The sequence below is a fragment of the Rana temporaria genome, chromosome 9, assembly GCF_905171775.1.
Source record: "Rana temporaria chromosome 9, aRanTem1.1, whole genome shotgun sequence".
NCBI lineage: Eukaryota > Metazoa > Chordata > Amphibia > Anura > Ranidae > Rana > Rana temporaria.
In genome coordinates this window covers 119,079,305-119,106,641 of record NC_053497.1, presented here as the reverse complement: position 1 = coordinate 119,106,641, position 27,337 = coordinate 119,079,305, and the positions used below count along the sequence as shown (strand labels likewise).

Genomic DNA, 27,337 nt, shown 5'->3' with positions numbered 1-27,337 from the left:
ATATATATATATGTTCATTTGAAATGTTTAATGTTTTAAGTAAAGAATTGTATTTGATTGGAATGTGTTCTCCTATTGAGGTAATTCATATGGCTGTTTCTCAGTGATTGATTAGTTAGGCCACATTCTGTTTAGACTGTGATTTTAGCTGTGTAGACCTTTCACCTTTTCTTACCTAAACAAGCCATTTCCTCTTGAGATCTACAGAATATTTAGACTAGGTTCTCAGGAGACATTTCCTATGTAAAGGTTGAGATAGATGTAAAACAGATGTTGTATCAGGTTTTCATTATAAGCCACACCCTTTGGGAGGGTATTTTTCTGAGCGCGAAATTCAGACAAAGAAATGTCTTTGATATATAAACTGAAGGTCTGCCAGCTGGGGCAGAACTCGTTCTTCAGCCATCTTCAAGGACTCCCTCAGTCAACATCAAGAGGAGACATTCAGACACGCTCATTTTGCAAACATACGGAAGCAAGTCTTGGAACACACATCATTCATTTGAAATTCTTATTTTTTGAACTCTTATTTGAAGTTATTTGATACATTTAAACTGTTTTTGTACTTATGTTAAGTGTGTACATTAAACACACGTTTTTTTATTCACGAATCTGTCTCACGATCGATTTAATAGCAGTAAGTGTGCTATTTAAATATAAGTCAAGTTATCAACTTTATTTCATTGGCTAAGCCAGCCAGGCTTTGAACGATTTTCAAATTTTATACCACTTTCTCAAAGTGCTATCGGAGAGAAGTAGAGTATTGAGTAATTTTTGAAACGTTTGACGAGAACCTAGAAGTCAACAATCAGCCAGTCGCTCATTTTGTCGCAGTTTTTTTACAACTGTCCCTTATATCGAAAGGGGGAACATGTTAGTACTGAGAGAAACTACGGAAAGAGTTTGACGAGAGCCTAGAAGTATTGATGTATCGTGAATGACCTGGAAGATTCGTAGAACACGGAAGACTTCTTATTCGGTGAGTAAAATCATGGAATGTTTTAAATGTTCAGCAAATGAATGTCAAGGTTTATCGAAACAGATTTGTTATTCTGTTTTATGGAAGTCGTTATATTTGCAATGTTTAGAATCTAATCTGGCTATTGATGCAGAGAGATTCTCGTTAGCTAAAATTAAAAGGAAATTAAGTAATGTAATGAAACTAGTTACAGATTTTAATTCAATGATTTCTGAGGTAACAGAAATACATTCAGAGGACACTTCGGGTAATGCAGGCAATATGCAAACACATGAGAATGTATCTACTGCAGCTAGTTGTTTAAATTGTGGAACTGTATGTAATTATGTTGAGCGGAGTGAAAAAACGCAGTCAGATATGGTATTAACAGAATTTGCTCAGTCCTCAGATAAAATGGAGGAGATACCACATGCAGGGAAACAGAATAATGTTATTGCAGCAGACATTAGTAAAAACACAGTGAATGTTTTTGAAAGCATTTCAGGCAATAGTGACAAGGAATGTGTTACGTTTGTTCATTCTAAGAAGCAATGTGTTTATCCATCGTCATATGCACAGAGAAAGCAAGTTTTCAAATGTTCTTTATGTCGCAGGAAAGGTCATATGGCAAAATTTTGTTGGTCAGTGAGTGACAGGAAGTCACGTAATTTCAAAACGTCTCCAAGGCGTTATGAAGTTTACTCTGTAAGATGGAGTAATCATAGGAGGTATAATTTTCAAGTTAGACAAGAAGAACAATATTATTTAAAGTACAATAAGCCATTTGTTACTTCTAATGTTACGCTGGGAGGAAAAAATAGGCATGTTCCTTAGTGAGCGGCATGGAATTTATGATTTTTGGTTATGACTTTTTGGCTATGATTTTTGGTATTGCATAAGGATTATTGAATAAGGTTTTGATGTAAGTTCGACAGATTTCATGTTGGGAATCAGAAAGTTGAATATTTTATTTTTCTGGCAGAATTGCAGACAATTCTGAAAGAAGAGATTTTAAGTGGAATATATGAAACGTCTAGCTCATGAAAAGTGAAGTGAAATTTTAAGGAATATTAATTGGTTTAGAAAAAGAGACAGAATTTATTGTTTCTTTACTTGTATAGTGTAGTGGATGTGCATTGTGCAGTAAATGTAACAGATCATATTGAAGTCTTTTTAAGATATGAAGGGAATTGATTTTAATGATAAAAGAATATGTATTAATAAGGAAGAAATTTATATATGTGTATGTATGTAGTGTTATTTGTTTCAAACATTGAGTACAATATATATTATTCCTATCTCAGCTCTTCACAGTCCATCCTTAGTAATTTTGGAGTAAGTGACATACATCCTTGTGATTTAAATTTTGCGGGGTTTTGCTTCCAAAGCTCTCCTTTGTAAGAAAAGGTGGGGGCCAAAGGGAGACATGCAGACGTGCTGACAGCCTGATAGGAATCACACACACACACTTTTGAAAAATCACACACACAAGGAAGTTGATCCAGTTTGAAACACATACACATACGCACAATATATATATATTTATACTATCTTTATTAGTATTTTGAGGTTTCTATTTAAGAGACTTTAGCAAAGGAAGTAGGTTTTACATGGTGAAATGGTGATTCAACCTGAATTGGTATAATTGTTGCAAGGAAAACAAACACACAGATACCCTAATTTGCTGAAGAACAGAAAAAGGAATTTTTGTTCCTCTACAGGTTGATTCGACATCTCCTATGGTTCATGAGAACGTTGATGTTGCGTCATGACTTTCAATGGGTTTTTGTGTCTTGTTATACCTCAACACCTTTAGGGAATTCACTAAATTCATTCATGAGAGTTTAGGTCACTTTGGTAAAAGAAAAACTGTTTGATTTTCTTATAGTAAAGTTTTATTGGGACAAAATGGAATACACAGCAGACAGTGTAATTTAATCTTGTTTGTTTTGAGATGAAGTTTCAGAAGTACAGCATTTTCTGTAACACTGTGAATTTACTGACAGAAAGGAAAATGTCATTTGGTTTTTCAATGAATTTTTTTTTGTCTACGATGCACAGAGGGGCAATAGAGAAAACATAATGATTAATGGTGGAAGTTCAAAGACCTCTCAATTCAGTGGAATATGCACGTAGACAACAAAAATATGGATATACATTGATTAGTGAAAATGGTATATTATGAGATGATAATGTTATTTTATGAGATAAAAATTTATATTTTGAGATAAATGATACTGCTTTTCTTTTTTCTAGGAATGATTTTTACAAAAATTGATCAAAGAAGGAAAGATGACTACAAAAGAGATGAAAAATCTTAAAGAAAGAAAGTTGATCATCATCGTCATCGTCACAGGATTCATTTTTTTCTCTATTGACATTTCTATCAGTGGTAAAATATATCACAAACTGTTCCAGCTATTTAGAGGTTAACAGGATTGAACATTTTCTCAGCAAAGACATTATAGTGATAAGAAACAAAAGAGATGTGGACAATGATGTCACTTTAGATAACGGCGAGCCAGATATTAATACTAATACGGAGGACAAAAGCGATAAAAACCATGATATTAAGATAGATAAAAATTTGGACAAGTTCAGATATACTGATGTTAATACAGCTGACGATTTGTTTGGGTATATAGCTGTGGGACAGGGGTATGAGCATTGTATGGAATTATATTTCATTCATAGTAATGAGGTGGAAATAGAAGTTAAAATAGAGTCGAAAACCAATTTTGTTAAAATGCAAGGATTTTATAGGTCTAATAACATAACCAAGACTTTTGAATGTAATATACTGATTAGAGCTTTTTGGTCATTATTTATAAAAGGTAATGATTCAACAATCTGGTCAGGAGATGTTAATAATGATATGTCAAGGTCTGGAAAAATATTTTATCCAGTAGACCAGTATTATTACCTTTTTCAATGTTTTGTAAAAATATTAGACCCAGAACATCTAAATATAATTGGAGATGAAAAAGGAGACATTGTAAGAAAATGGGATTTTAGAGTAATAAGAAAATCTACTCAGTTACGAGTCAAAATTAGCATTACTGTGGTAGATATTATTGTTCCAGAGATAAAAGTGTCACCACAGTCTTTAAAAGTCATTGAAGATGAAGATGGATTGAATTTGATGTGTAGTACTCAGATATATTTACCTCAAAATTCATTGTTAACTTGGAAAAGGAATGGTGAGTTTTTGGGTAGTTTTTTCCACAGTACAACTAATATAATTCACAAAGGAATTTTTGGTAATGTGAATTGGATCAATGATAAATTTATTTATCATCAATCAGGTGTATCTTTAAATGATACTGGTATATATGAGTGCTGCATATTAATAGAAGGCTATCCCTTGAAATGTGCTAATGCAAGTATAATTGTCATGTCCCCAGGGAAAACTCCATGTGTTGGTAAAAACAGTGTTTTTGCTAATCCCTTCCAGATTAACCATTTACAATCCAGAGCTCTATTGAGAGAAGGAACATTCGTCATTATATTATGGAACTTTAATATTTCAGAATGGAAAATTTCTACAAGGTTTCCACAATGTCAAAGACATTTGGTTAATATGGAATTGGGTATTGAAAGATGGTTTGGAATCAATAGTCATAACAGAAATAGACGTGGTATTGTCGAAGGAGCCCTAGGGGGCATAGGTATAATTGGCAGCATTGCAAATAGTATGGATATTAACACGTTAAAATCTGATCTTGAGTCAGCAGGTTTAGTGGGAAGTAAAGGTTTTAAGATCCAAAGAAACTTAAATCAGATATTAGAAGATATGGTTATTAAAACAGCCAATGTAATGGGTCCATCCATACTACATCTTCAGAATATTACTCTCAATTTAATGACTAGTGAAGAACATTCACATATTGCCAGATTATGTTTAGAAATTCAAACAGAATATTCCACTAATTTTAAAATAATTGCACAAGCTTTTCAGAGTGGAATTACCCCTCTTGGTATATTGCAGAATTTACCCAGAGAATATGCATATGCAAGAAATCATACTGATTTATGGGTAAATAAATGGTTAGGATGTAGTCAGGATGTATGTTACAGTTCTTCTATGATTCCTATAGCAGGGAGAGAACAAATTTTGGTTCCAATTACTGTTTTGGGATTACCAATTAGTGATACTCAATTATTATTTTATAAATTGCAGTATACAGATTTTGCGCTTAATAAGGATAATTTGGAATTAGAACAATTAGATTTGTCATCATGTTTACAATTTCAGTCTAAAGTTCTTTGTTTACCTAATCAAGATAAAAGTATATTTCATTCTTGTTATCATAATCATACATTATGTTCTGCAAGAATAGAAACATTTGAAGCTTCTTCTGAATTAACTACTCTTGTAGATAAAAGGAAAGTTTGTTTTCAGATCATGAAAGATACAGAAAGGGTTCAGACTTTCTTTTCCTCTTGCACAAACACAGAAAACCTAAAACGGGGATTGTATTGTGCAGAAGGTGATTTAAGGGCCATACATGTAAATGGTATAAGAACTAATTTATCTCATCTATCATTGAGAAATGTTAGTGTTAGTCCGACACTATATAATTTGTCTCAAATAGATGAGTTTCCATGGAGAGAATGGGTTAACGTAATTCAAAAGGATCAAGGTTTATTAATGGCTCTAGCTAAAGAACTCAGGAATGCAGAGATATCGTTTAAACATGAGCAAGGGAATTTGCAAGAGGTAGTTCACCAATGGTCCACTTTAACTGGTTCCAGTTGGTGGCATCAATTTAAAAACAGTATATCTATTTGGGGAAAAACTTCAATTACTTCCGCAGCAGGAAATATTTTATCACATCCTATAGTTATTATTTTTATTATTATTATGTTATGCATTATATATCAATTATTTTTAATGTTTAGAATGAAAAAACTGTATAAGCAAATCAGAAATGAAATTAAGAAAGGTGACGATATGTTGCAAAATAAGCTTAAAAGGAGATTAGGTTTTGGAGTTGCAAATTCGATGACAGGTGACAATGCATTTGGAGTTATTAGATCAAAGTCAGAGTGTTTGTGACATAAATGGGTGTATAAATGATTAGGAAATATGGTCATTATTCATATTTCAGAGGGGAATGTTATATTCTAAAATCCCTTCCGGAAGGATTTTATAAAGAATATATATATTCTTGTTAATATGAATGAATGTGAGACTGTTTGAGCTATTAATTTTCTTGTGTAAATTCGCTGGATTCGATATTTGAAACTCCAAAAACGTATAAGTTTGAATATGAAATATATATATATGTTCATTTGAAATGTTTAATGTTTTAAGTAAAGAATTGTATTTGATTGGAATGTGTTCTCCTATTGAGGTAATTCATATGGCTGTTTCTCAGTGATTGATTAGTTAGGCCACATTCTGTTTAGACTGTGATTTTAGCTGTGTAGACCTTTCACCTTTTCTTACCTAAACAAGCCATTTCCTCTTGAGATCTACAGAATATTTAGACTAGGTTCTCAGGAGACATTTCCTATGTAAAGGTTGAGATAGATGTAAAACAGATGTTGTATCAGGTTTTCATTATAAGCCACACCCTTTGGGAGGGTATTTTTCTGAGCGCGAAATTCAGACAAAGAAATGTCTTTGATATATAAACTGAAGGTCTGCCAGCTGGGGCAGAACTCGTTCTTCAGCCATCTTCAAGGACTCCCTCAGTCAACATCAAGAGGAGACATTCAGACACGCTCATTTTGCAAACATACGGAAGCAAGTCTTGGAACACACATCATTCATTTGAAATTCTTATTTTTTGAACTCTTATTTGAAGTTATTTGATACATTTAAACTGTTTTTGTACTTATGTTAAGTGTGTACATTAAACACACGTTTTTTTATTCACGAATCTGTCTCACGATCGATTTAATAGCAGTAAGTGTGCTATTTAAATATAAGTCAAGTTATCAACTTTATTTCAACGATTTGCGCTTTTCTGTCTGTTACAGCGTGATGAATGTACTTACTCCATTATGAACGATAGTTTTACCAGAACGAGCGCTCCCGTCTCATAACTTGCTTCTAAGTCATGCGCGGGTTTTTAACGTCGTTTTAGCCCACACATGATCGTTTTTTACAACCCGAAAAATGACATAGTTTAAAACGTCGTTAAAAATTGCAGCATGCTCGAAAAAAAATGTTGTCGTTTTTCAGAAGCCGAAAAATTATGCGAAGCCCACACACGGTCATTTTAAATTACATTTTAAAAAAAAACGCTTTTTTAATGCCGAAAAATGATCGTGTGTGTACGCTGCATTAGATTCATGGAGGTCCGGTCACTAAAACCTTCTTCCAGCTGAGGTCCGAATCTCAAGTTTGTGCTATTAGGAGAGATTGTAGTCATTGTATGTTTATCAAAAATACATTGGGTGCCCCCTCACGTTGGGTGTGCCCGTCGGGGTGCCCCCTCACGTTGGGTGTGCCCGTCGGGGTGCCCTTTTAGACCTGTAGAATCGTAGAGCACATCAAAGTGAACCATGTACTTGTACCTGATATACGTTTTGTCTGTAGTCAGGCAGGCAGGGGTTGGGATCTTTAGAAGAAGCGGGTTGCAGGGGCAGGAGCTGGGTGGAGAAGCTTGCTGCAGGGGGCAGGACTCACGTGATGTCATTGGTTGCAACCAATGACTGCTCAGCAGCAGAGATCCAGTGCTGTAGACTGGAGGGGTGACAGTCTTGACAGGCGCATCCGCCATTTCATGACCACTGTCTTAGACACTCCTATCACAAGATTCCCCCTCTGTACTCCCTGGCTGTGTTCCTATTAAATATTTTGAGGCTCATTTCCACCTTCTTGTGTGTTTCTTTTTTTCCTGTTGTTCTCCGTAATATAAAGTAAATGGGGGGGGGGGGGGGGGCATTTTGGGTGTCCAGGATCCCTACCTATTGGACTTAGCAGCTGTGCAGGGAACTTAGAGGAGGGATCCCAACACTAAAGTTCCCAAGTGATATTAGAAGCCATGGGATGGTTTAAATCCTCAGCATCTACCAAAAACTGAAATATCAGGTTTAAGTGAACTGACCTTTTTTAATATAAACATATCTATATATTTTTTTTTTTTTAGAGAACGCAAAAAAGAAGCTGAAGAAACTAAAGTTAAAAAGAAATAACAGAGTAGAGCCTCTTGGCCCCCAAGAGGCAGAGACAAAGAGCCCGGCTACTCCTCCTCCACAGTTACCTGGTAAGTAGAGGCTTGCGTTGCTCAGAAGATGCTTTGAACTGAAAACGATGCATTATATACTGGACAGCACCCGGCAGGAGAAATATGTTACAAGTCCCGAATCTCATTCTCCAGCCAATAGAGAACACCTGAGGCAAAACCTCTGAACGTGCTTTGAGCCCTACCATGGCGAAAAATTTATTGAATGATTGAATTCATTGATTTACTTATAAAAGGAGTACTTCGCTTTTCTGTGGTACAGAGATCTCTTGAAATGACCTCTATTTTACGCTGTCTTATTAGTTTGTGTGTAAATTATGTAGTATTGTACCATACACCAGTATTTATTTCTGTAAATAGTTTGTTTTTAAATGGTAAGATGAAGTTTTTAACCATAAAAAGATTGCTATGGCTTATGATTGTTAATGATTTGTAGATTGCATGTGGTATGATTTTGAAGGTAAAGAGCGTTTTTTACTTTCATCCAAAAGTGGACCGCTGTATCAGACCGGGGTCTGCTTTTGTGTTAACAGTAAAAAACCCCTTCAGAGTGTTCACTTTCCACAAGGATCATCTTTTGGTGCCTTGATTTTGTTCTATTGAGAGAAATTGTGTTTTGTTTTCCCTGTAGTTGGCTGGGGAACCCCAAAAGTTACTAGACTTCCAAAACTTGAGCCTCTGGGAGACACCCGTCATAATGGTAATTGTACAAAGCCTTCGCCTTCAGTTTCTTCGCATGCAAATCCATTTTCCTTGGTATTAACAGCACTCACCGTCTCATTATTAACCCCCGTCTCATGCATGGCTCTTTTCATATGGAAATTGGGTCTAACAAGTGGGGGGTTGATCATTTATATTCAGTGGCAAACCTAAATTCCAGAGCTTTTTTTCAATCCAGCCCAAACTATTTATTCAGTTTTGAGTGGTGTAGGGAAGTTGGAACCCTTATGTTTTTATTGATAATCGGAAAGGAAAACCCAGAAAATATTTATTGAAATCTCATATTAGAAGAAAATAAATTCTGGATGAACATTCTGCACACTGCTATACACCCTTTCTGGCAAACTTTGGAATGAAAAACTTTTATTTTTTTTAGTTTACACTTATTGCACTTATTGTTTATGCTGGCCAACTGCGTCAGATTAATCCCTCTAATGGCCTGTCCTACTCTGCTCTGCCAATGCAAATGCTACGGTGGACAAAATGCCAACATGGGGCAAACAGACACAAAGTGGGGGAGAGCTACTAGGTTTAGGTCTGGTCAATGACCTGCAATGCAACCGAAACAAGATATACCTGTGCTCCGATCCCATTAGCTTGTACATGTATATAATCTATTGGGTGCTAAAGGGGTGTGACCACATGTTAACACTACAAATTCTGGATGGATCCCTCTGTACACTACTATACCCTTTCTGCCAAACTTTACAATGAAAAACAAGGTTTTTTTAGTTCACACATATTGTAATACATGTTTAAAGCGGAGTTCCACCCAAAAGTGGAACTTCCGCTTTAAGCACTCCTCGACCCCTTACATGCCACATTTAGCATGTAAGTATTTGGGGGGGGGGGGGAGTGGGGGCTTCGTTGGGAGTTGGACTTCCTGTCCTACTTCCACCTAGGGGCCGCCTAGGCGACTCCTCCTCTGCCCCTAGGCGGCCCCTCCCTCTAGACGATCTCCTGGGACACGTGACAGGTCCCATGAGATCGCCTGTCCACTCCGGGTGCGCAGCACGACTCGTGCATGCGCAGTGTGTGCCAGGCCGTGAAGCTGAAATGCCCAGAGTGTGAATGGAGGAGCGGGGAGTGGAGCGACGCTCCGTGCTGCCGCATCGCTGGACCAAGGAACAGGTAAGTGTCTGTTTCATCAAAGTCAGCATCTATACTTTTTGTAGCTGCTGACTTTTAATAAACATTAAAAGGCTGGAACTCCTTTGGCCAGTCCTACTCTCCCAATGCAAATGGTACTTTATATGCAAGTACCATGTATTGCAATATGTGTGAACTCAAAATCTCAGTTTTTTGTTGAGAAGTTTGCCAGAAAGGGTGTATAGCAGTGTGCAGAGGGTTCATCCAGATTTCTTTATCGTACATCACGGGACACAGAGCGGCATATTCATTACTATGTGGGTTATATGGAGTACCTTCAGGTGATGGACACTGGCAATCTCAAAACAGGAAGTGCCCCTCCCTATATAACCCCCTCCCATAGGAGGAGTACCTCAGTTTTTACGCCAGTGTCTTAGGTGTTGGTCATGGTTTAGCTTGCCTCCACATCCTGGGGATTAAGGTGGGCTAACCGGTTCTGTCCAAAGGCCTCAGTGCTAAAGTGGTCAGCAACCGGACCCCAAACCATTGGGGTATAGCCCATAATGCTTTCTGTCCAGAGAGCTGGACTCTGGGCCCAGAACTTAGAAACCTTTGGGGGCCTAATGTTTCTGTTGCCAGAGTGCTATATGGGCCCAGGACAGTGGATCCTTCATAGGAACCCAGGGCCTGAAGGTCTAGACGCCCCACGAAGATGGGGGAAGATTGGACCTCTTGCTATGCAAAGTCCTGCGGCATGGAGCAGGTAAGTGAAGGGGAAACTTGCGGAACTTGGTTCGCAGCAGGTTTTCTGGGGGAAGGTCACAGTGGGACATGCCTAAAGTTTATGCGCTGCATCTGGCAAGGTGAGTCACATATCTTAGGATAGGATGACTCTATATGTATATATTTCCCCATAATGGTGACCTCCCTGGTAGTATTGCAACTGGTGCTAGAAAGCATTGAAAAAGGCCTGTGTGTATAGTGACAATTCTTTCTAAGAGAAGCCCCTGGGAATCTACTGAGGGTTCTTATGTAAAGGGAGTGAATGCTCCTACCTGCAAGCCTGCTCAGTCCAGGCGGTTGCTGCAGGAAAAAATGCCGCTCTGTGGATCCTGGCCTGGACGGCAGGATCAGCCTCTGACCTCCTCGTGTGGCCCCCTCCCCCCCCCCCCCGCCGGCGGGCGCGCGTCCCCGTGATATGGGCGCAATTTCGCGCCGTTTGCTGACAGGGGAAGGGCGGGCCTGTAGGTAAAAGGAAGGGGCGGCCCTTCCAAAAAGTTCCCAGCTCAGTGAAGTGTTGGAACTGAGAGAGTAAGGACCAGAGCGGCAGCGTGGGGCGCCGAGGACACACAGTGGCCAAAGAAGAGTATTACAGTCTTGAAAAAGACTGTCCTTTACCCTAGAGATAGGGTTTCTTTTTTCAGCAGTTTTTTTTGGCAGATACTACTAAAGGGGGACAGAATGGTTTTTCTTTCTTTGGTTTAAAAAAAAAAACAAGTCAATAAGAAAGAAGGCATTTTTTTCCCCAGAAAGGTTTTTTGGGCAATAACTATTTATTTTCCCAAACACCGTTAAGTAGCGGGCGTACCTCGGTATTGTACCATGGCATCTGGTTCAGAGGGTACAAGAGGTGGGGATTCCCCCAGAGGGTCTGAGGTCTCGGACAAAGTTATGCCGCTGCTTTCCCCAGAGGGAGCCTTGGTGGGACCATCGAGATCTGGGGCTGGAGCTGGCACGGGTCAGTCCAACCCTAGGGTGGTCACGGACGAGGTACTGTCCACCTCTCTAAAGGAGATGGAAAAAAGAATGGAAAAAATGATAGCCAAGGCTATGCGGGGCAGAAAACGGAATAGATCTCCGTCGCCCGAGCGTGAACCGTCAGATGAGGAGGTCCCTTCCGCAGGGGAATTGGAAGACCTCCTGGACAAGGACCAAGTAGGTTCAGGGATCGAGGATCCGGGTACGGAGGAGTCTGGCGCAGCCTCCCAAGGGGAGAGCTGGTGGGTTCAAGTTTTAACAGACTTGGTCCATAGGACGTTCAACTTGCCAGTACCAGATCTCCAAGTATCAACGGTTTCAGCTTTGGGCTCACTAAGAGCGCCTCAAACCAATGCGTTTTTTCCGATCCATCCTCTGCTAAAGGAAGTTATGTTCCAAGATTGGGCCAAGCCAGATAGAATCTTTGTACCACCAAAAAGATTCTCTGCCTTATATCCTATGGAAGAGAAATTTTCCAAGAGATGGGCAGCCCCGGCTGTAGACGCAGCCATCTCATGTGTTAACAAATCTTTAACATGCCCTGTAGAAAACATACAGGTGTTCAAGGATCCGGTTGATAAACGCTTTGAAACGCTACTTAAAACCTCCTTCACTACTGAAGGGCAGTAGTGCAGCCAGCTGTGGCTGCAATTGGGGTTGCACAAGCATTATCGGATCAAGCTAAGCAGATGCTTAAACTTATTCCTGCCCAGCAGGCAGAAGAATTTTCGGATGTCCCTAGGGCCATACGCTTTACGGTAGATTAAGGATTCTATCCAGCAAGCGTCACGTTTATCGTTATCCCTTATCCATATGAGAAGACTCTTATGGTTAAAGAGCTGGGAGGCAGAGCCTCCATGCAAGAAGCTCCTGGTAGGGTTCCCCTTCCATGGAGGACGACTCTTCGGAGAAGACCTGGATAAATACATTCAGACCATTTCAAGCGGAAAAAGTACTCTGCCCACCAAGAAAAAGTTTCGGGGGCCTGCGTTTAAACGACAGTACTCCCCTGGGCAGGGGCCTTCCAACACCAAACAGTATCGACGGCCTCCTGCAAGATCAAACTTTAACAAGTCGCAGGGACAGGCCGCCGGAGGCAAGAAGCAGTGGTTTCGCAAGCCAGCAAAGCCAGCCCCCAAGCCGGCCTTATGAAGGGGCGCCCCCACCCACGAAGGTCGGGGGAAGACTGCGTCTCTTTGCAGAGGTTTGGGAGGCCAGCATTCCCGACAGATGGGTACGGTCTTCCGTGGCTACAGGCTACAAACTAGACTTCCTAAAGTTTCCTCCTCCTCATTTTCAGGAGTCAAGAGTACCAAACGATCCGAAGAAGGGAGCCGCATTAATAGCGGCATTGAATCATCTACTCTCTCAGGAGGTAATAGTAGAGGTACCAGTCCAAGAACGGGCTAGGTTTCTACTCCAACCTATTCATCATCCCAAAGCCCAACGGCGATGTCAGGCCAATTTTGGACTTAAAAATGGTGAATGCATACCTAAAGGTCCGCTCATTTCGGATGGAATCCGTGCGGTCAGCAGCTGCCGCACTTCAGAAGGACGATTTTATGGCATCCATAGACATAAAGAATGCTTACCTTCATGTTCCAATTTACCAGCCACATCAAAGATTTCTACGCTTCTCGGTGGCTCTACGTCATTTCCAATTCGTGGCGCTTCCCTTCGGGTTGGCTACGGCCCCCCGGGTGTTTACGAAGGTCCTAGCTCCAATCCTAGCCAATCTAAGGATCCAAGGGGTCACGATCCTAGCATACCTGGACGACCTCCTAGTCATAGATCACTCGTCTCCTGGCTTGGAACGAGCAGTGGCCCTCACAGTTTAGTACCTCGAGAGGTTCGGCTGGGTCCTAAATCGAGAAAAATCAGCATTCCAGCCCACAAGGCAGTTGGAATATCTCGGCATGAGATTAGACACAGAACAACAGAGGGTGTTTCTGCCTCTGATAAAAGTCAAAGCCATCAAGGAATTAATCCTACTGGTTCTAAGCAAGAAAGAACCAACTGTTCGCCTATGTATGCGGTTACTAGGCAAGATGGTGGCCACATTCGAGGCGGTACCGTACGCCCAGAGCCACACTCGCATCCTGCAGGCAGCCATCCTGTCAGCATGGAGCAGGAGGCCACAGGCCTTGGATATCCCTTTGCCGCTCTCATCAAGAGTCCGACAAAGTCTGTGTTGGTGGTTAGACCCTCAGAATCTACTGAAGGGGAAGTCTTTCAGCCCAGTGGCTTGGAAGATAGTAACCACAGACGCCAGCCTGACGGGCTGGGGAGCAATTTTGGATGGTTGCACTCACCAAGGTACTTGGGCAAAGCCAGAGAAGCAGTTGCCCATCAACATCTTGGAGCTCAGAGCTGCTCGACTAGCCCTCAGGGCTTGGACGTCCAAGTTGCAGGGGTTCCCGGTGAGAATTCAATCGGACAATGCCACGGCAGTGGCATACATAAATCACCAAGGGGGAACCAAGAGTCAAGCCGCTCAGAGAGAGGTGAGCTTGATTCTCCTATGGGCAGAAGCTCATGTGCCCTGCATATCGGCAATATTCATTCCAGGAGTGGACAACCTTCAGGCGGACTTCTTAAGTCGCCAGACTCTGTTGCCGGGGGAATGGTCTCTACATCCACAGGTCTTTCAGACACTCTGCCAGAGATGGGGAGTGAGTGCCGGACGTGGATGTCATGGCATCAAGACTCAACAAGAAGCTAGACAGGTTCATATCCCGCTCAAGGGATCCGATGGCCTGCGGAACCGATGCGCTGGTTTGCCCTTGGCATCAGTTCAAACTTCTTTATGCTTTTCCCCCGCTCCAGTTACTACCCCGCCTGCTGCGCAGGATCAGGGTGGAGCACATACCAGTCATCCTGGTAGCTCCATCATGGCCCAGAAGGGCATGGTATTCACTAATCCTAAAGATGGTAGTGGGAGACCCTTGGACTCTTCCTCTACGGCCAGACCTGCTATCGCAAGGTCCGATCCTCCACCCTGCCTTACGGCATCTAAATTTGACGGCCTGGAAGCTGAATCCCTGATTCTCAGGGGTAGAGGTCTGTCTCAGAAAGTAATCTCTACCCTAATCAGAGCCAGAAAACCGGTCTCTAGGGTAATTTACTACAGGGTCTGGAAGGCCTATGTAGGCTGGTGTGAGTCCAAGCTATGGCTTTCACGCAAGTTTACCATCGATAGAGTATTAAGTTTTCTCCAGCTAGGAGTGGATAAAGGACTGGCATTAAGCACTATCAAAGGACAGATTTCAGCTTTGTCAGTGTGGTTTCAGCGGCCGCTGGCCACCCACTCGCTGGTTAAGACCTTCATGCAAGGGGTGTTACGTATTAATCCTCCAGTTAAATCCCCGCTTTGTCCGTGGGATTTAAATCTTGTTCTGTCAAGATTACAGAAACAACCTTTTGAGCCGTTGGCTGAAATTCCTTTGGTTTTACTGACAAGGAAGTTAGTATTTTTGGTCGCCATGGTTTCCGCCAGAAGAGTATCGGAACTGGCAGCCTTATCCTGTAAGGAACCATATCTTATTTTACATAAGGACAAGGTCGTTCTCCGCCCTCATCCTTCCTTCCTACCAAAGGTTATATCCAGTTTTCATCTAAACCAGGATTTGGTATTACCATCCTTCTTTCCTAAACCTACTTCCAGAAAGGAAGGGTTGCTGCATACCTTGGATATTGTCAGGGCCATGAAGGCCTATCTTAAAGCTACAGAGAAGATCCGGAAAACAGATGTGTTGTTCATTTTACCGGATGGGCCCAAGAAGGGGCAGGCAGCTGCAAAATCCACCATCTCGAGGTGGATTAAACAGTTAATCACTCAGGCCTACGGCTTGAAGGGGTTGCCTCCTCCGTTATCATTAAAGGCTCATTCTACTAGGGCCATGGGCGCCTCCTGGGCAGCACACCACCAGATCTCTATGGCTCAAGTTTGCAAGGCGGCAAACTGGTCTTCTGTCCACACGTTTACAAAATTCTACCAGTTGGACGTAAGAAGGAATACTGATACAGCCTTTGGGCAGGCAGTGCTGCAGGCTGCAGTTTGAGACCCTCGGATTCCGGGGGCTCCCTTTTGAGTTAAATTTAAAATTATTTTTCTCAACTAAGTTGGATTTATTATGATTTGAGTATATCTCTAAATTAAATCCTTTTGTCTTGGGAAGATGTTCTCCCTCCCCTCATTGTAAGCATTGCTTTGGGACATCCCATATAGTAATGAATATGCCGCTCTGTGTCCCGTGATGTACGATAAAGAAAAAGAGATTTTTAATACAGCTTACCTGTAAAATCTTTTTCTTGGAGTACATCACGGGACACACCTCTTTTGGGGACCATTTTGGGAGGCATACTGCTTGCTACAAAACTGAGGTACTCCTCCTATGGGAGGGGGTTATATAGGGAGGGGCACTTCCTGTTTTGAGATTGCCAGTGTCCATCACCTGAAGGTACTCCATATAACCCATATAGTAATGAATATGCCGCTCTGTGTCCCGTGATGTACTCCAAGAAAAAGATTTTACAGGTAAGCTGTATTAAAAATCTCTTTTTTCCAGTGTAACATGTGGTCACATCCCCTTTATCACCTGATAGATTATAGCCATGTACAAGCTATTGGGATTTGAGCACAGATATATCTCGTTTCTATATCAGATGAAAAGACACCAATGTTTCGAGAGCACGGCGGCTTGTTTTATTGGGTTTACAGACAGAGATGACCGTGACCATCTCTGTTTGCCACCTCTGTGCCCTGGAAATGCCAGTGTTCTTTCTTCTGATATGGGGCTTCAGTACACCTTTTCTGGATTTTTCATGTCTGGTGTTCTGGCTTTTCTTTCTGATTGGATTTAAACAGCATCACTGTTTAGCTGTTCACCCACCCTTATTTAAGCATTTCGAAGACGTTTGTGTGGTATGGTATGATTAACTGATTTTTACTAGGAAGGCAAAGATAGCAATTACCCAACAGAGGCTCTATAGTTTTCCTAAACAAAAATGTTTTTGCTGCAGGCTGTGTCCCCATTGGAGAGATTTAGCATGACTTCCAACCCCTCTAATAGACCTGTCACTGGGACAGGACGTGATGGTAAATCCTACAGTGGGGACACAGCAGTAAAAACGAATTCTAACCTTTGCCTGCAATAAAACAAAAATAGCTTGCACTGGGGTTGGGATACAGTCTATGTACCCTATTGACATATATGGAGTGATGCTGATGGTATGTATAGGCCTTGTTGCCATGAACGTTTCATCTGGGAATTTACAGAGCGCCTCCAGCGCGACTACCCATGTCACATTGTTCACTGCATCTGTGCCTGCACTGATATCACCCCAACATTGCTAGTGTCCCTTCCTGTTAGATCACCATGCTACTATCCTTAAAGGGAAACCACTGGCATTGGGGGGGAGCAAATAAAAAAAATATAGCATACACAATTGCTACACAAACCCTATTGCAAATTAATGTTATGAAAAATTACCTTTAATTTTTTTTATCTGCAGTCATTTTAAATTCAATGCAATATGGCAGCCACTTGGTGTACATAACACCCCCAGGAATGTAATTTCCTGCTTGTGTGATTAGCCTACTAATTTTTGCACTAAGATGCAAGTCAGATTTTAGGCATCCTCTACAACAAACATTTCATATTTGGTGAGATACTCCCAAAGGGTTAACCATGTCTACAGGGATACAGACCCTGCAGCTTTCCTCATTGGAATACTGCAAGTGCATCAGCGGATTACAAATGAAAGTCACTTCCATTCAGATTCACATAATCAAACGGCTTTTTTTCGAGCAGAAATCTGCAATAAAGTTTATTGAAATCTCAGCAATGTATGTAGATCACCCAGAGGGGATAGTTTTTTTTTTTCCTCAGAGGTATTTCTTTAAAGCTCTGTCACTTAAGAAAATTAAAACGAGCTGCTAAATCTGAATATTGATTTCTCTTAAAGGCAGTCTCAGAGCTTGCTTGCTTTGTCTTGCTGCCATATTCCTATTGGCTCACCAGCGTTATGGGTTGCCGCCTTGGCCAATAAGAATGTGTATAAGTCAGGAGAGGGTGGGCAAGATCGATTACTACAGAAAAGCCTGACATTGGGCTGCAGCAGTGGATGAGCTGCTGTACATATGTACACCTCTACTACCTTCTCTTCCTACCTGCTAGCAGCTTTTTTTTTTTAATATGCAAGTACAGTAATTTTAAGGGCTAGATACATGAATCTCTGTTTTTTTTTTATGGCAACAACAAGGCATTTTCGTGCAATATTTAGAAAAATTTAGCTACTACTTAACTAACTTGTAGTGCACGTTTCAACTAACATCTCTTCATCATCCCATCTAGAACCGGCATCTGGCCTAATGAGCATTCCCTTCCATCTTCGCTCACGTTTTTACATGTCTTTTTTTTTTTTTTCTATCCGCTGTACTAATCAGTAAATTATATCTGTGTGTTTGATATTTTTATTTTGAAATAGATTTTTATGGAAAGCCTCTTCCGCCACTGATGATACGACAAAGACCCAACAGCGACGCTCATGATGTCATTTCTTGAGATGCAAAGTCCACTCCCCCCCCCCCCCCCCCCCCTTTGTGTCTTTGCACTGATGATGGTTAGTTGGGAACACTAATTTGAATAAAAAAATAAAAAAAAACACATCAGGCAAGTATTGTGAGCTACAGGCATAGGAAACGCTTTTACCTGCCATTGGGGTCGAGTGAGCAGTTTAGAGCTACCAAGTATCGAATGCAGATTAAAGAGCAACTGTACCCCCAAAGGGGCTTTTAAAGAGAAGTACGGGAATTTTTTTTTTTCCTTTTAATAATCATACTTGCCTAGGTGGATGCAGCATCCGTCCCCTGCTGGCTCTAAGATCGGCAGGGGACACCGCTGATCGCTCGGTTGTCAGAGCTTCATGAGCAGAGATCAGGTGACTCAGCGGGTCTCTAGTCTGCCCCCTTGCGATCACTGGAGTGCTGGGCTATGAAGGGGGAGAGATTGGCCGGCTCAAGCTCTAAGTGGCTCTCTGAGAGGCTGAGCCGGGTGGCGGTCCAGGCATGTGGGCAGTTCTTGACCATATATAGTTGTGATCTTTCCCGAGCCTGGACTGACACTGTGACCTCAGCCGACAGCAGGATTCAGCCAACTCTCTGCTGAATATGGGCCACAGGAATGCAGAAGGAACTGCACTCATGTGATCCACAGAAGTAGTACAGCCAAACGAGCTTTGGCTGTACTTCTCCTTTAAGGCAGAGTGAAATCTTCCATTGGGTCTTCAGTGCTGTCTCGAACCTTTTGCAGGAAGCTCTCCTCCCACTCTTGGCCTGGCTGTGAGTTCCCCATCTATTCATAGGTAATGCAGTAAGTCAATGTACTGAGTCCGCCAGTGGAGTCACTGTAGCAATGGCAAACTCACCAAGGCCAATGACTGGATTAGCTCACTTGAAAAGCAAGCTTGTCCTGTCCTAGCCCTTTCGGGGTATGATGAGATCTTTTTTCCTACACTGACCACAGTGAAGGTGCCTTCACCCTGCTCTATTCCACCCAAAACTGAGAGATGTGTATCTCTTTAAACAATTACTATTTTCTCACTGTTTTCCAGCCCTTTCTTTTTTTTTTTTTTTTTTTTTAAACGGACTTCTTGCCTACAAAAGAGGATAATTGAATGGCAAGTTAAGAAAACAAAGAATGGATGGCCTGTAGTATTATTTTTTTTTTATTATTTTTTTTTTTATTCTAAATAACAGGAAACACTTAGATTTTGGCTCAGTATTAAACATTTCTATCAATTTTAAACTTCATAATAAATGTGTACAGATTTTAAAATTGTTTTTTATAATGTGATTCTGGAAAGCAAAATGTTTGCGGACTATTTTAACGCTGTAAAAATATCACGGTTTAAAGTATTTTACTGACTTTTAAATTGTATTCCTTTTTCATGTTCATAAACTTTGGCCCATTGATGTATCCCCTGTTGGGTCATGGACAAAATGAATACAGTATATCCAGGTGAAAGGGCCCAGAGGAAGTTGCATTTACTGTGATCTGACCAATAGAAGGCCTGTAAGTTGTTGTGAATATAGTTGATCTCTTTAGTGACCACAGTTGTCATGCTGATTGTTTTACAAGGGATGGACACCATTTAGCATTTGCATTATTTATTCGTAATCGGCCACGTCTCCTGGTCAATGTAACCACTCTCACTTTCTAACGATCCAACCTTGCAGAACCCTGAACCCATCCCCGGAGAGACCTCTATATGCCCAAATTTTGGAAGCGCCTCGGCCAGGGCTGACTCCTGTGCTCCTGGTGGAGATCAATGTTCTCTACAGTTATTAGTGCACCCTGCAGTCACTGAGCTTTGAATGCAGCCTCTTGTTGGCATCCAACACCATGTACTGTTTAATTTAACCTTCCATATTTAACATATAGGTCATTGTATATAATTTATCACAGTCTTGGTACCTTTTGAACACAAAATAAATTTATGTATATACAACAACTTCTATATGTGTATTTTTTTACTTTATTCAGGTATGAAAAGATACACATCATTACAGTTCTGTAGTCAAATAACGTATTTTTAAATGCATGCAGTGTAATTACTTGACTCTTGCCTGGTATCGGCCTCTTGCGGTCCCTGTATAGCAGGGCTCTAGTGTGAATCAATTCATGTGCTGACAAGAAGAATGCTGATAGAAGGAGAAAGAAGTGTAACGGATAGATGAGCTCATCACAATGCTCCTTCTCCTTTCATTCTCCAGTAACTGGCTAGGTGGGTCTGGGATGGCCTGGGCTCTGAGGAAGTGGGCTGAATGATGCTGGTCATCAGATCTAGCATCAGAAAAACATTGTTGCAGAAGAGATTTCTTGATTGATGCTGAATATTGCAGGAAAAAATGTTTTTAATTATTTTGCCTTTTAATGGACCATGCAACTTTTATATTTGGGTATTTTTGTTTGTTTTTTGTCTGGAGTTCTGCTTTAAATATGCAATGAAAATGAACCCTCATGAGTGGGACTTTAAGGGCAAACAGGGTTATAGGACTCAAAATGGAGGCATTTATTAATAAAGTAACATAAGCTTTATTATTGACAAAAAACATTAAAGCGGAAGTAAACCCATCAATTTAACAGTTTCAAAAAGCAGTTACATTTCCGGCATGCTGGGATTGCTAACTGTCACATTGGTTGTGCTCTCAACCAAACTGTCAAACCATCCAATGGCTGGTGTCATAACTGATCACATGTGCAGCACCATGGCAGTTAAAGATTAAACATAGGCCAAGATGGCAGCTTCCTTGGCTGAAAATGATAGGTGGGTTTACTTACACTTTAAATGACATAGATACAAAGGCTATTCATAGTTTGTTAGCTATACAATATTCCTACCAAATGTGGGTCACAACTTTTGAGATAGTTCCTAAAATATAGAACATGGTATATCTCTGCTCTTCTTCGGGGTATAGATACGCCACAGAAAGGAACTATACTTTATTACAATGTGCTACGATATACTGTAAGAATAGATCCCAGAGGTGATTCTGGCCAGCTCAGTAGATTGCTTTTTAAAAAGGTAAAGTTGATCCAAGGAAAATCTGATTGCCTCTCGGGGGATCGGGAAGGATTTTTTTCCCCTGCTGTAGTAAATTGGATCATGCTTTTCTGGGGTTTTTCACCTTCCTCTGGATCAACTGTGGATATGGGATTGTGTTTTTTCTTTTTTTTGGTTGAACTAGATTTTTTTTTAAACCTAACTATGTAATAGCCATAATAGAAAAATGTATAAAATCATAAAATGAACACCAGGGGGGAGAGCCGGCCAAGAACCTATGGGCCACTGGGGTCGCAAAAAACAGACCACATCTTTGTATAATACAGGAATATTGTGCGAGCTGGTCACATAGTAGGTGCATATACAGAAGCTGCAAAAATTGGTGGAGAGAGGAGAGCCTCTAATGATCTTTTCTGTATACAAAGTCAATGCGGGGTGATGTATGCCCATGGATGGTCAGAGGGTGTAAAACCTGAGAATTACACCCAGCATACAGAAGAATGGTACGGGGCAGAGTCCATACATACAGAATAAGAACAGATACTGAGAATTACAGCCAGTATACAGAAAAAGTGGGTACTGGGCAGTGTCCATACATACAGAATAAGAGCAGTCTGGCATTCACATGAATTGCTCAGTGTTCAGACATTTCCATAATAAATATATATATATTTAGGAAGTGAGAAATTCAAACAAAGAAAAAAAAACATTTAGAAGGGAAATCGAAGGAAAAAGTAAGTGATCCAACAATGCACTAGCTTAACCACTTGCTTACTGGGCACATATACCCCCCTCCTGCCCAGGTGAAATTTCAGCTTTCGGCACTGCGTCGCTTTAACTAACAATTGCGCGGTCGTGCGACGTGGCTCCCAAACAAAATTTACATCCTTTTTTCCCCACAAATAGAGCTTTCTTTTGGTGGTATTTGATCGCCTCTGCGGTTTTTAATATTTTGCGCTATAAACAAAAAAGAGCGACAATTTTGAAAAAAATACAATATTTTTTACTTGTTGCTATAATAAATATCCCAATTTAAAAAAACAAAAACATTTTTTTTTCTCAGTTTAGGCCGATACGTATTCTTCTACATATTTTTGGTAAAAAAAAAAAATTGCAATAAGCGACTGGTTTGCGCAAAAGTTATAGCGCCTACAAAATAGGGGACAGAATTATTATTTTGTTTTTACTTTTTTTTTGGGACTGCGACGTTATGGCGGACACATCGGACACTTTTGACACATTTTTGGCGCCATTCACATTTATACTGCGATCAGTGCTATAAATATGCACTAATTACAGTATAAATGTGACTGTCATTGAAGGGGTTAACACTAGGGGGTGAGGAAGGGGTTAAATGTGTACCCTAATTAGTGTTCTAACTGTGGGGGGTGACCGATCTGTGTCTCTATGTACAAGGGACACAGATCGGTCTCCTCTCCAGAGACAGCACCGCTGTCTCTGTGTAAAACGGCAATGAGAGATGATCTCATATGTTTACATATGAGATTATCTCTCATTGGCCGCACAGATCGCATTGCAAACGGCCACTCTGATTGGCCATTCACGGTGATCTGTGATTGGCTGTGTCCAAGGGACACGGCCAGCGGGGAACGCGCAAAGGGGCGGACGTTAATTGACGTCCACGTGGATTTTCGGATCCGCGCTGTAGCCGTCATTTGACTATAGCGCGGATCCCAAGCGGTTAAAGGAACCAATTTAGAAAATAAAAGACGAACCTTTACAACCCTCTTAACCTTTTTTTTGGATAATTCTCCTTTAAGGGGGTGTGGCAGGGGGCGTGTTCTATGTCTGCATACATTTGTTAATAGTTGTCCCTCATTCCCATCTCAAAATGTTGGGAGGTATGCAGCCAGACTATTAGAATTTTCAGAAGGGCCCTCATGCTTCCTATAATGAGTTATAATACACAGAGTAACCAATCATCTTCTAGCCATGGGAACCACAAACAAATAGAATAGGAAAGATCTGGTTGCTAGGAGCGACACTTCCTGTTCTATTTGTACACAGAGAAAGGTCTCCCAGCAACGACAGACTTCCGGTTCCCAGAAGGCTTCGCTTCCGGATGTGGATGGAGGAAGGAAAACAGACCAATCAGCGCTCAGAAAGGGCGCAGGCGCGAGTGCTGTGTTGTTCTAGCTGAGAGCGGAGAGAGTGAGGACGGTGCGGGCTGTGTGTGTGAAGAGATCCCGCAGACATGGCGCAGTACAAGGGGGCGGCCAGCGAGGCTGGGAGAGCCATGCAGCTGATGAAGAAGAGAGAGAAGCAGAAGGAACAACTCGAACAGTTGAAGCTGAAGATCGCCGAGGTGACCGGTCATACTATATGGCGGTACTCTATGGTTCTGCACCGCACTGTCCGGCTCCAGCTGTGTGCTGCATTGTACATGTCTGTATTACACAGCTGGAGCAGAAATCCCCCCCCTGGGGTGACCACAGTGTGCAGTTCCGGTACTTTACATCCCTGTGATCTACAGTAGAGCAGACACATACTAATGTACTAATGCCCCACTTCAAATCGCCCCCCCCCCCCCAGTAGTATCATTTGCCACACCCCCCCTGCCAGTAATATCATTTGCCACACCCCCTTTCACTCCCCCTTCCAGTATTATACAATGCCCAGGCCCCCACCCCCAATAGTGTCCTGTGCCCTCGCCCCCCCCCCCACCAAAGCAGTGTCCTCTGCCGCCCTTAGCAGTGTCCCCTGCCACCCCCTCCACTGTAGTGCCCTCTGCCACCCTCCTCCACTGAAGTGCAGTGCCCTCTGCCCCCCATAGCAGTGTCCTCTGCCACCCCCCTCCACTGTAGTGCCCTCTGCCACCCTCCTCCACTGAAGTGCAGTGCCCTCTGCCCCCCATAGCAGTGTCCTCTGCCACCCCCCTCCACTGTAGTGCCCTCTGCCACCCTCCTCCACTGAAGTGCAGTGCCCTCTGCCCCCCATAGCAGTGTCCTCTGCCATCCCCCTCCACTGTAGTGCCCTCTGCCATCCCCCTCCACTGAAGTGCAGTGCCCTCTGCCCCCCATATCAGTGTCCTCTGCCATCCCCCTCCACTGTAGTGTCCCCTGCCCCCCCCCATAGAAGCGTCCACCCCCCCAAATAGTGGCCCAACTCAATATTGAACCCTACGGACTAAGACTGGGATGCCATTAAAATTCATGTGTGTATAAGGGCAGGTGTCCCAATACTTTTGGTGATATAGTGTATGGTACAGCATAACGGTAATCTGCATATAATAGGGGGGCATGGTACAGTGTAATAGAGATCTGTTTATAATGAGGTGTCCGGGTACAGTGTACCAGTTATCCATACACAATGGTGTGTTATGGTATATTGCTGCAGAGATCCCCATAAAATGGGGTGGCATTGTAGAGTTGAATTGTATCTATGCACAATGGTGTGTCATGTTATAGTATAGTGTAACACAGATCTCCATATAATGGGGTGTCGTAGTGCAGTGTAACAGTTCCATAAACATCGATGTGTAATATACTGTATCATAACCTGTGAAATATGGATTTCTATTACATTGTACTATGACACCCCACTATACACAGATACAGTGAGGAAAATAAGTATTTGAACACCCTGCTATTTTGCAAGTTCTCCCACTTGGAAATCATGGAGGGGTCTGAAATTGTCATCTTAGGTGCATGTCCACTGCGAGAGACATAATCAAAAAAAAATATTCCAGAAATCACAATTTATGATTTTTTAACTATTTATTTGTATGATACAGCTGCAAATAAGTATTTGAACACCTGTCTATCAGCTAGAATTCTGACCCTCAAAGACATGTTAGTCTGCCTTTAAAATGTCCACCTCCACTCCATTTATTATCCTAAATTAGATGCACCTGTTTGAGGTCATTAGTTGCATAAAGACACCTGTCCACCCCATACAATCAGTAAGAATCCAACTACTAACATGGCCAAGACCAAAGAGCTGTCCAAAGACACTAGAGACAAAATTGTACACCTCCACAAGGCTGGAAAGGGCTACGGGGAAATTGCCAAGCAGCTTGGTGAAAAAAGGTCCACTGTTGGAGCAATCATTAGAAAATGGAAGAAGCTAAACATGACTGTCAATCTCCCTCGGACTGGGGCTCCATGCAAAATCTCACCTCGTGGGGTCTCAATGATCCTAAGAAAGGTGAGAAATCAGCCCAGGACTACACGGGAGGAGCTGGTCAATGACCTGAAAAGAGCTGGGACCACCGTTTCCAAGGTTACTGTTGGTAATACACTAAGACGTCATGGTTTGAAATCATGCATGGCACGGAAGGTTCCCCTGCTTAAACCAGCACATGTCAAGGCCCGTCTTAAGTTTGCCAATGACCATTTGGATGATCCAGAGGAGTCATGGGAGAAAGTCATGTGGTCAGATGAGACCAAAATAGAACTTTTTGGTCATAATTCCACTAACCGTGTTTGGAGGAAGAAGAATGATGAGTACCATCCCAAGAACACCATCCCTACTGTGAAGCATGGGGGTGGTAGCATCATGCTTTGGGGGTGTTTTTCTGCACATGGGACAGGGCGACTGCACTGTATTAAGGAGAGGATGACCGGGGCCATGTATTGCGAGATTTTGGGCAACAACCTCCTTCCCTCAGTTAGAGCTTTGAAGATGGGTCGAGGCTGGGTCTTCCAACATGACAATGACCCGAAGCACACAGCCAGGATAACCAAGGAGTGGCTCTGTAAGAAGCATATCAAGGTTCTGGCGTGGCCTAGCCAGTCTCCAGACCTAAACCCAATAGAGAATCTTTGGAGGGAGCTCAAACTTCGTGTTTCTCAGCGACAGCCCAGAAACATGACTGATCTAGAGAAGATCTGTGTGGAGGAGTGGGCCAAAATCCCTCCTCCAGTGTGTGCAAACCTGGTGAAAAACTACAAGAAACGTTTGACCTCTGTAATTGCAAACAAAGGCTACTGTACCAAATATTAACATTGATTTTCTCAGGTGTTCAAATACTTATTTGCAGCTGTATCATACAAATAAATAGTTAAAAAAATCATACATTGTGATTTCTGGATTTTTTTTTTGATTATGTCTCTCACAGTGGACATGCACCTACGATAACAATTTCAGACCCCTCCATGATTTCCAAGTGGGAGAACTTGCAAAATAGCAGGGTGTTCAAATACTTATTTTCATCACTGTATCTATTACACTGTACTTTAGCACCCCATTATTTGTGGATCTTTGTTAGACTGTACCATGACACCTTATTATGTATGGATCTCCAACAGAAATCCATTTATAGTGGAGTGCCATAGTACAGGGCTCGACAAATCCCGGGCGCCAGGTCGCCATGGCGACTAGAAATAGGGTCCTGGCGACTTGAATTGGAAGGGGGGCAAAAAAAAATAATAATTTGGGGGCCATCTGGTGGTGAGCCGTTGGTATTACAAGTTATTACCACCAGATGTGAGCTGGCGCCATCTGGTGGTGGCCGTTGGTATTACAAGTTAAGCATTACAAGTTAAACAGCAATTCTAATGTTGTTTTTCACTATTTTCACTGCCATCTTCTTCCCTCTATTTAGAACCCCCAAACATTATATATATTTTTTATCCTAACACCCTAGAGAATAAAATGGCGATTGTTGCAATACTTTCTGTCACGCCGTATTTGCGCAGCGGTCTTACAAGCGCTTACACTTTTACACTTTTTTTAATTAAAAAATAAGACAACAGTAAAGTTATCCCCATTTTTTTTTTATATTATGAAAGATAATGTTACGCCGAGTAAATTCATACCCAACATGTCACGCTTCAAAATTGCGTCCGTTCGTGGAATGCCGACAAACTTTTACCCTTTAAAATCTTCATAGGCGACGTTAAAAAAAAATCTACAGGTTGCATGTTTTGAGTTACAGAGGAGGTCTAGGGCTAGAATTATTGCTCTCGCTCTACCAATCGCGGCGATACCTCACGTGTGGTTTGAACACCGTTTACATATGCGGGCGCTGCTCAAGTATGTGTTCGCTGATGCGCGCAAGCTCGTCGGGACAGGTGCGTTTTCT

The 27,337-nt window shown here is 41.8% G+C and overlaps 3 protein-coding genes across 5 annotated transcripts in view; all 3 read left to right on the top strand.

The window, feature by feature from the left end:
* ARL13B (ADP ribosylation factor like GTPase 13B) overlaps positions 1 to 18,322 on the top strand; it is a 35,250-nt gene extending 16,928 nt beyond the window's left edge. For 2 of the 3 annotated variants that reach the window (XM_040324281.1, XM_040324282.1), the window contains exons 9-11: positions 8,062 to 8,178; positions 8,789 to 8,857; positions 18,214 to 18,322. In XM_040324281.1, the coding sequence (XP_040180215.1) occupies positions 8,062 to 8,178; positions 8,789 to 8,857; positions 18,214 to 18,290 (263 nt within the window). In that variant the 3' untranslated portion in view covers positions 18,291 to 18,322. The remainder of the gene's footprint in view (positions 1 to 8,061; positions 8,179 to 8,788; positions 8,858 to 18,213) is intronic. The other variant, XM_040324283.1, reaches the window with a different exon arrangement.
* On the top strand, positions 579 to 6,298 carry LOC120913925. Its single transcript, XM_040324280.1, has 2 exons — positions 579 to 979; positions 3,215 to 6,298. Exon 2 carries the CDS (start codon positions 3,630 to 3,632, stop codon positions 6,015 to 6,017), a length of 2,388 nt encoding a protein of 795 aa, XP_040180214.1. The 5' UTR covers positions 579 to 979; positions 3,215 to 3,629; the 3' UTR covers positions 6,018 to 6,298.
* A 5,079-nt stretch (positions 18,323 to 23,401) lies between the features above and the next one.
* The window catches only part of FAM50A (family with sequence similarity 50 member A), a 39,442-nt gene continuing 35,506 nt past the window's right edge, over positions 23,402 to 27,337 (top strand). The window contains exon 1 of the mRNA XM_040324279.1: positions 23,402 to 23,617. Coding sequence (XP_040180213.1) covers positions 23,507 to 23,617 — 111 coding nt within the window. The 5' untranslated portion in view covers positions 23,402 to 23,506. The remainder of the gene's footprint in view (positions 23,618 to 27,337) is intronic.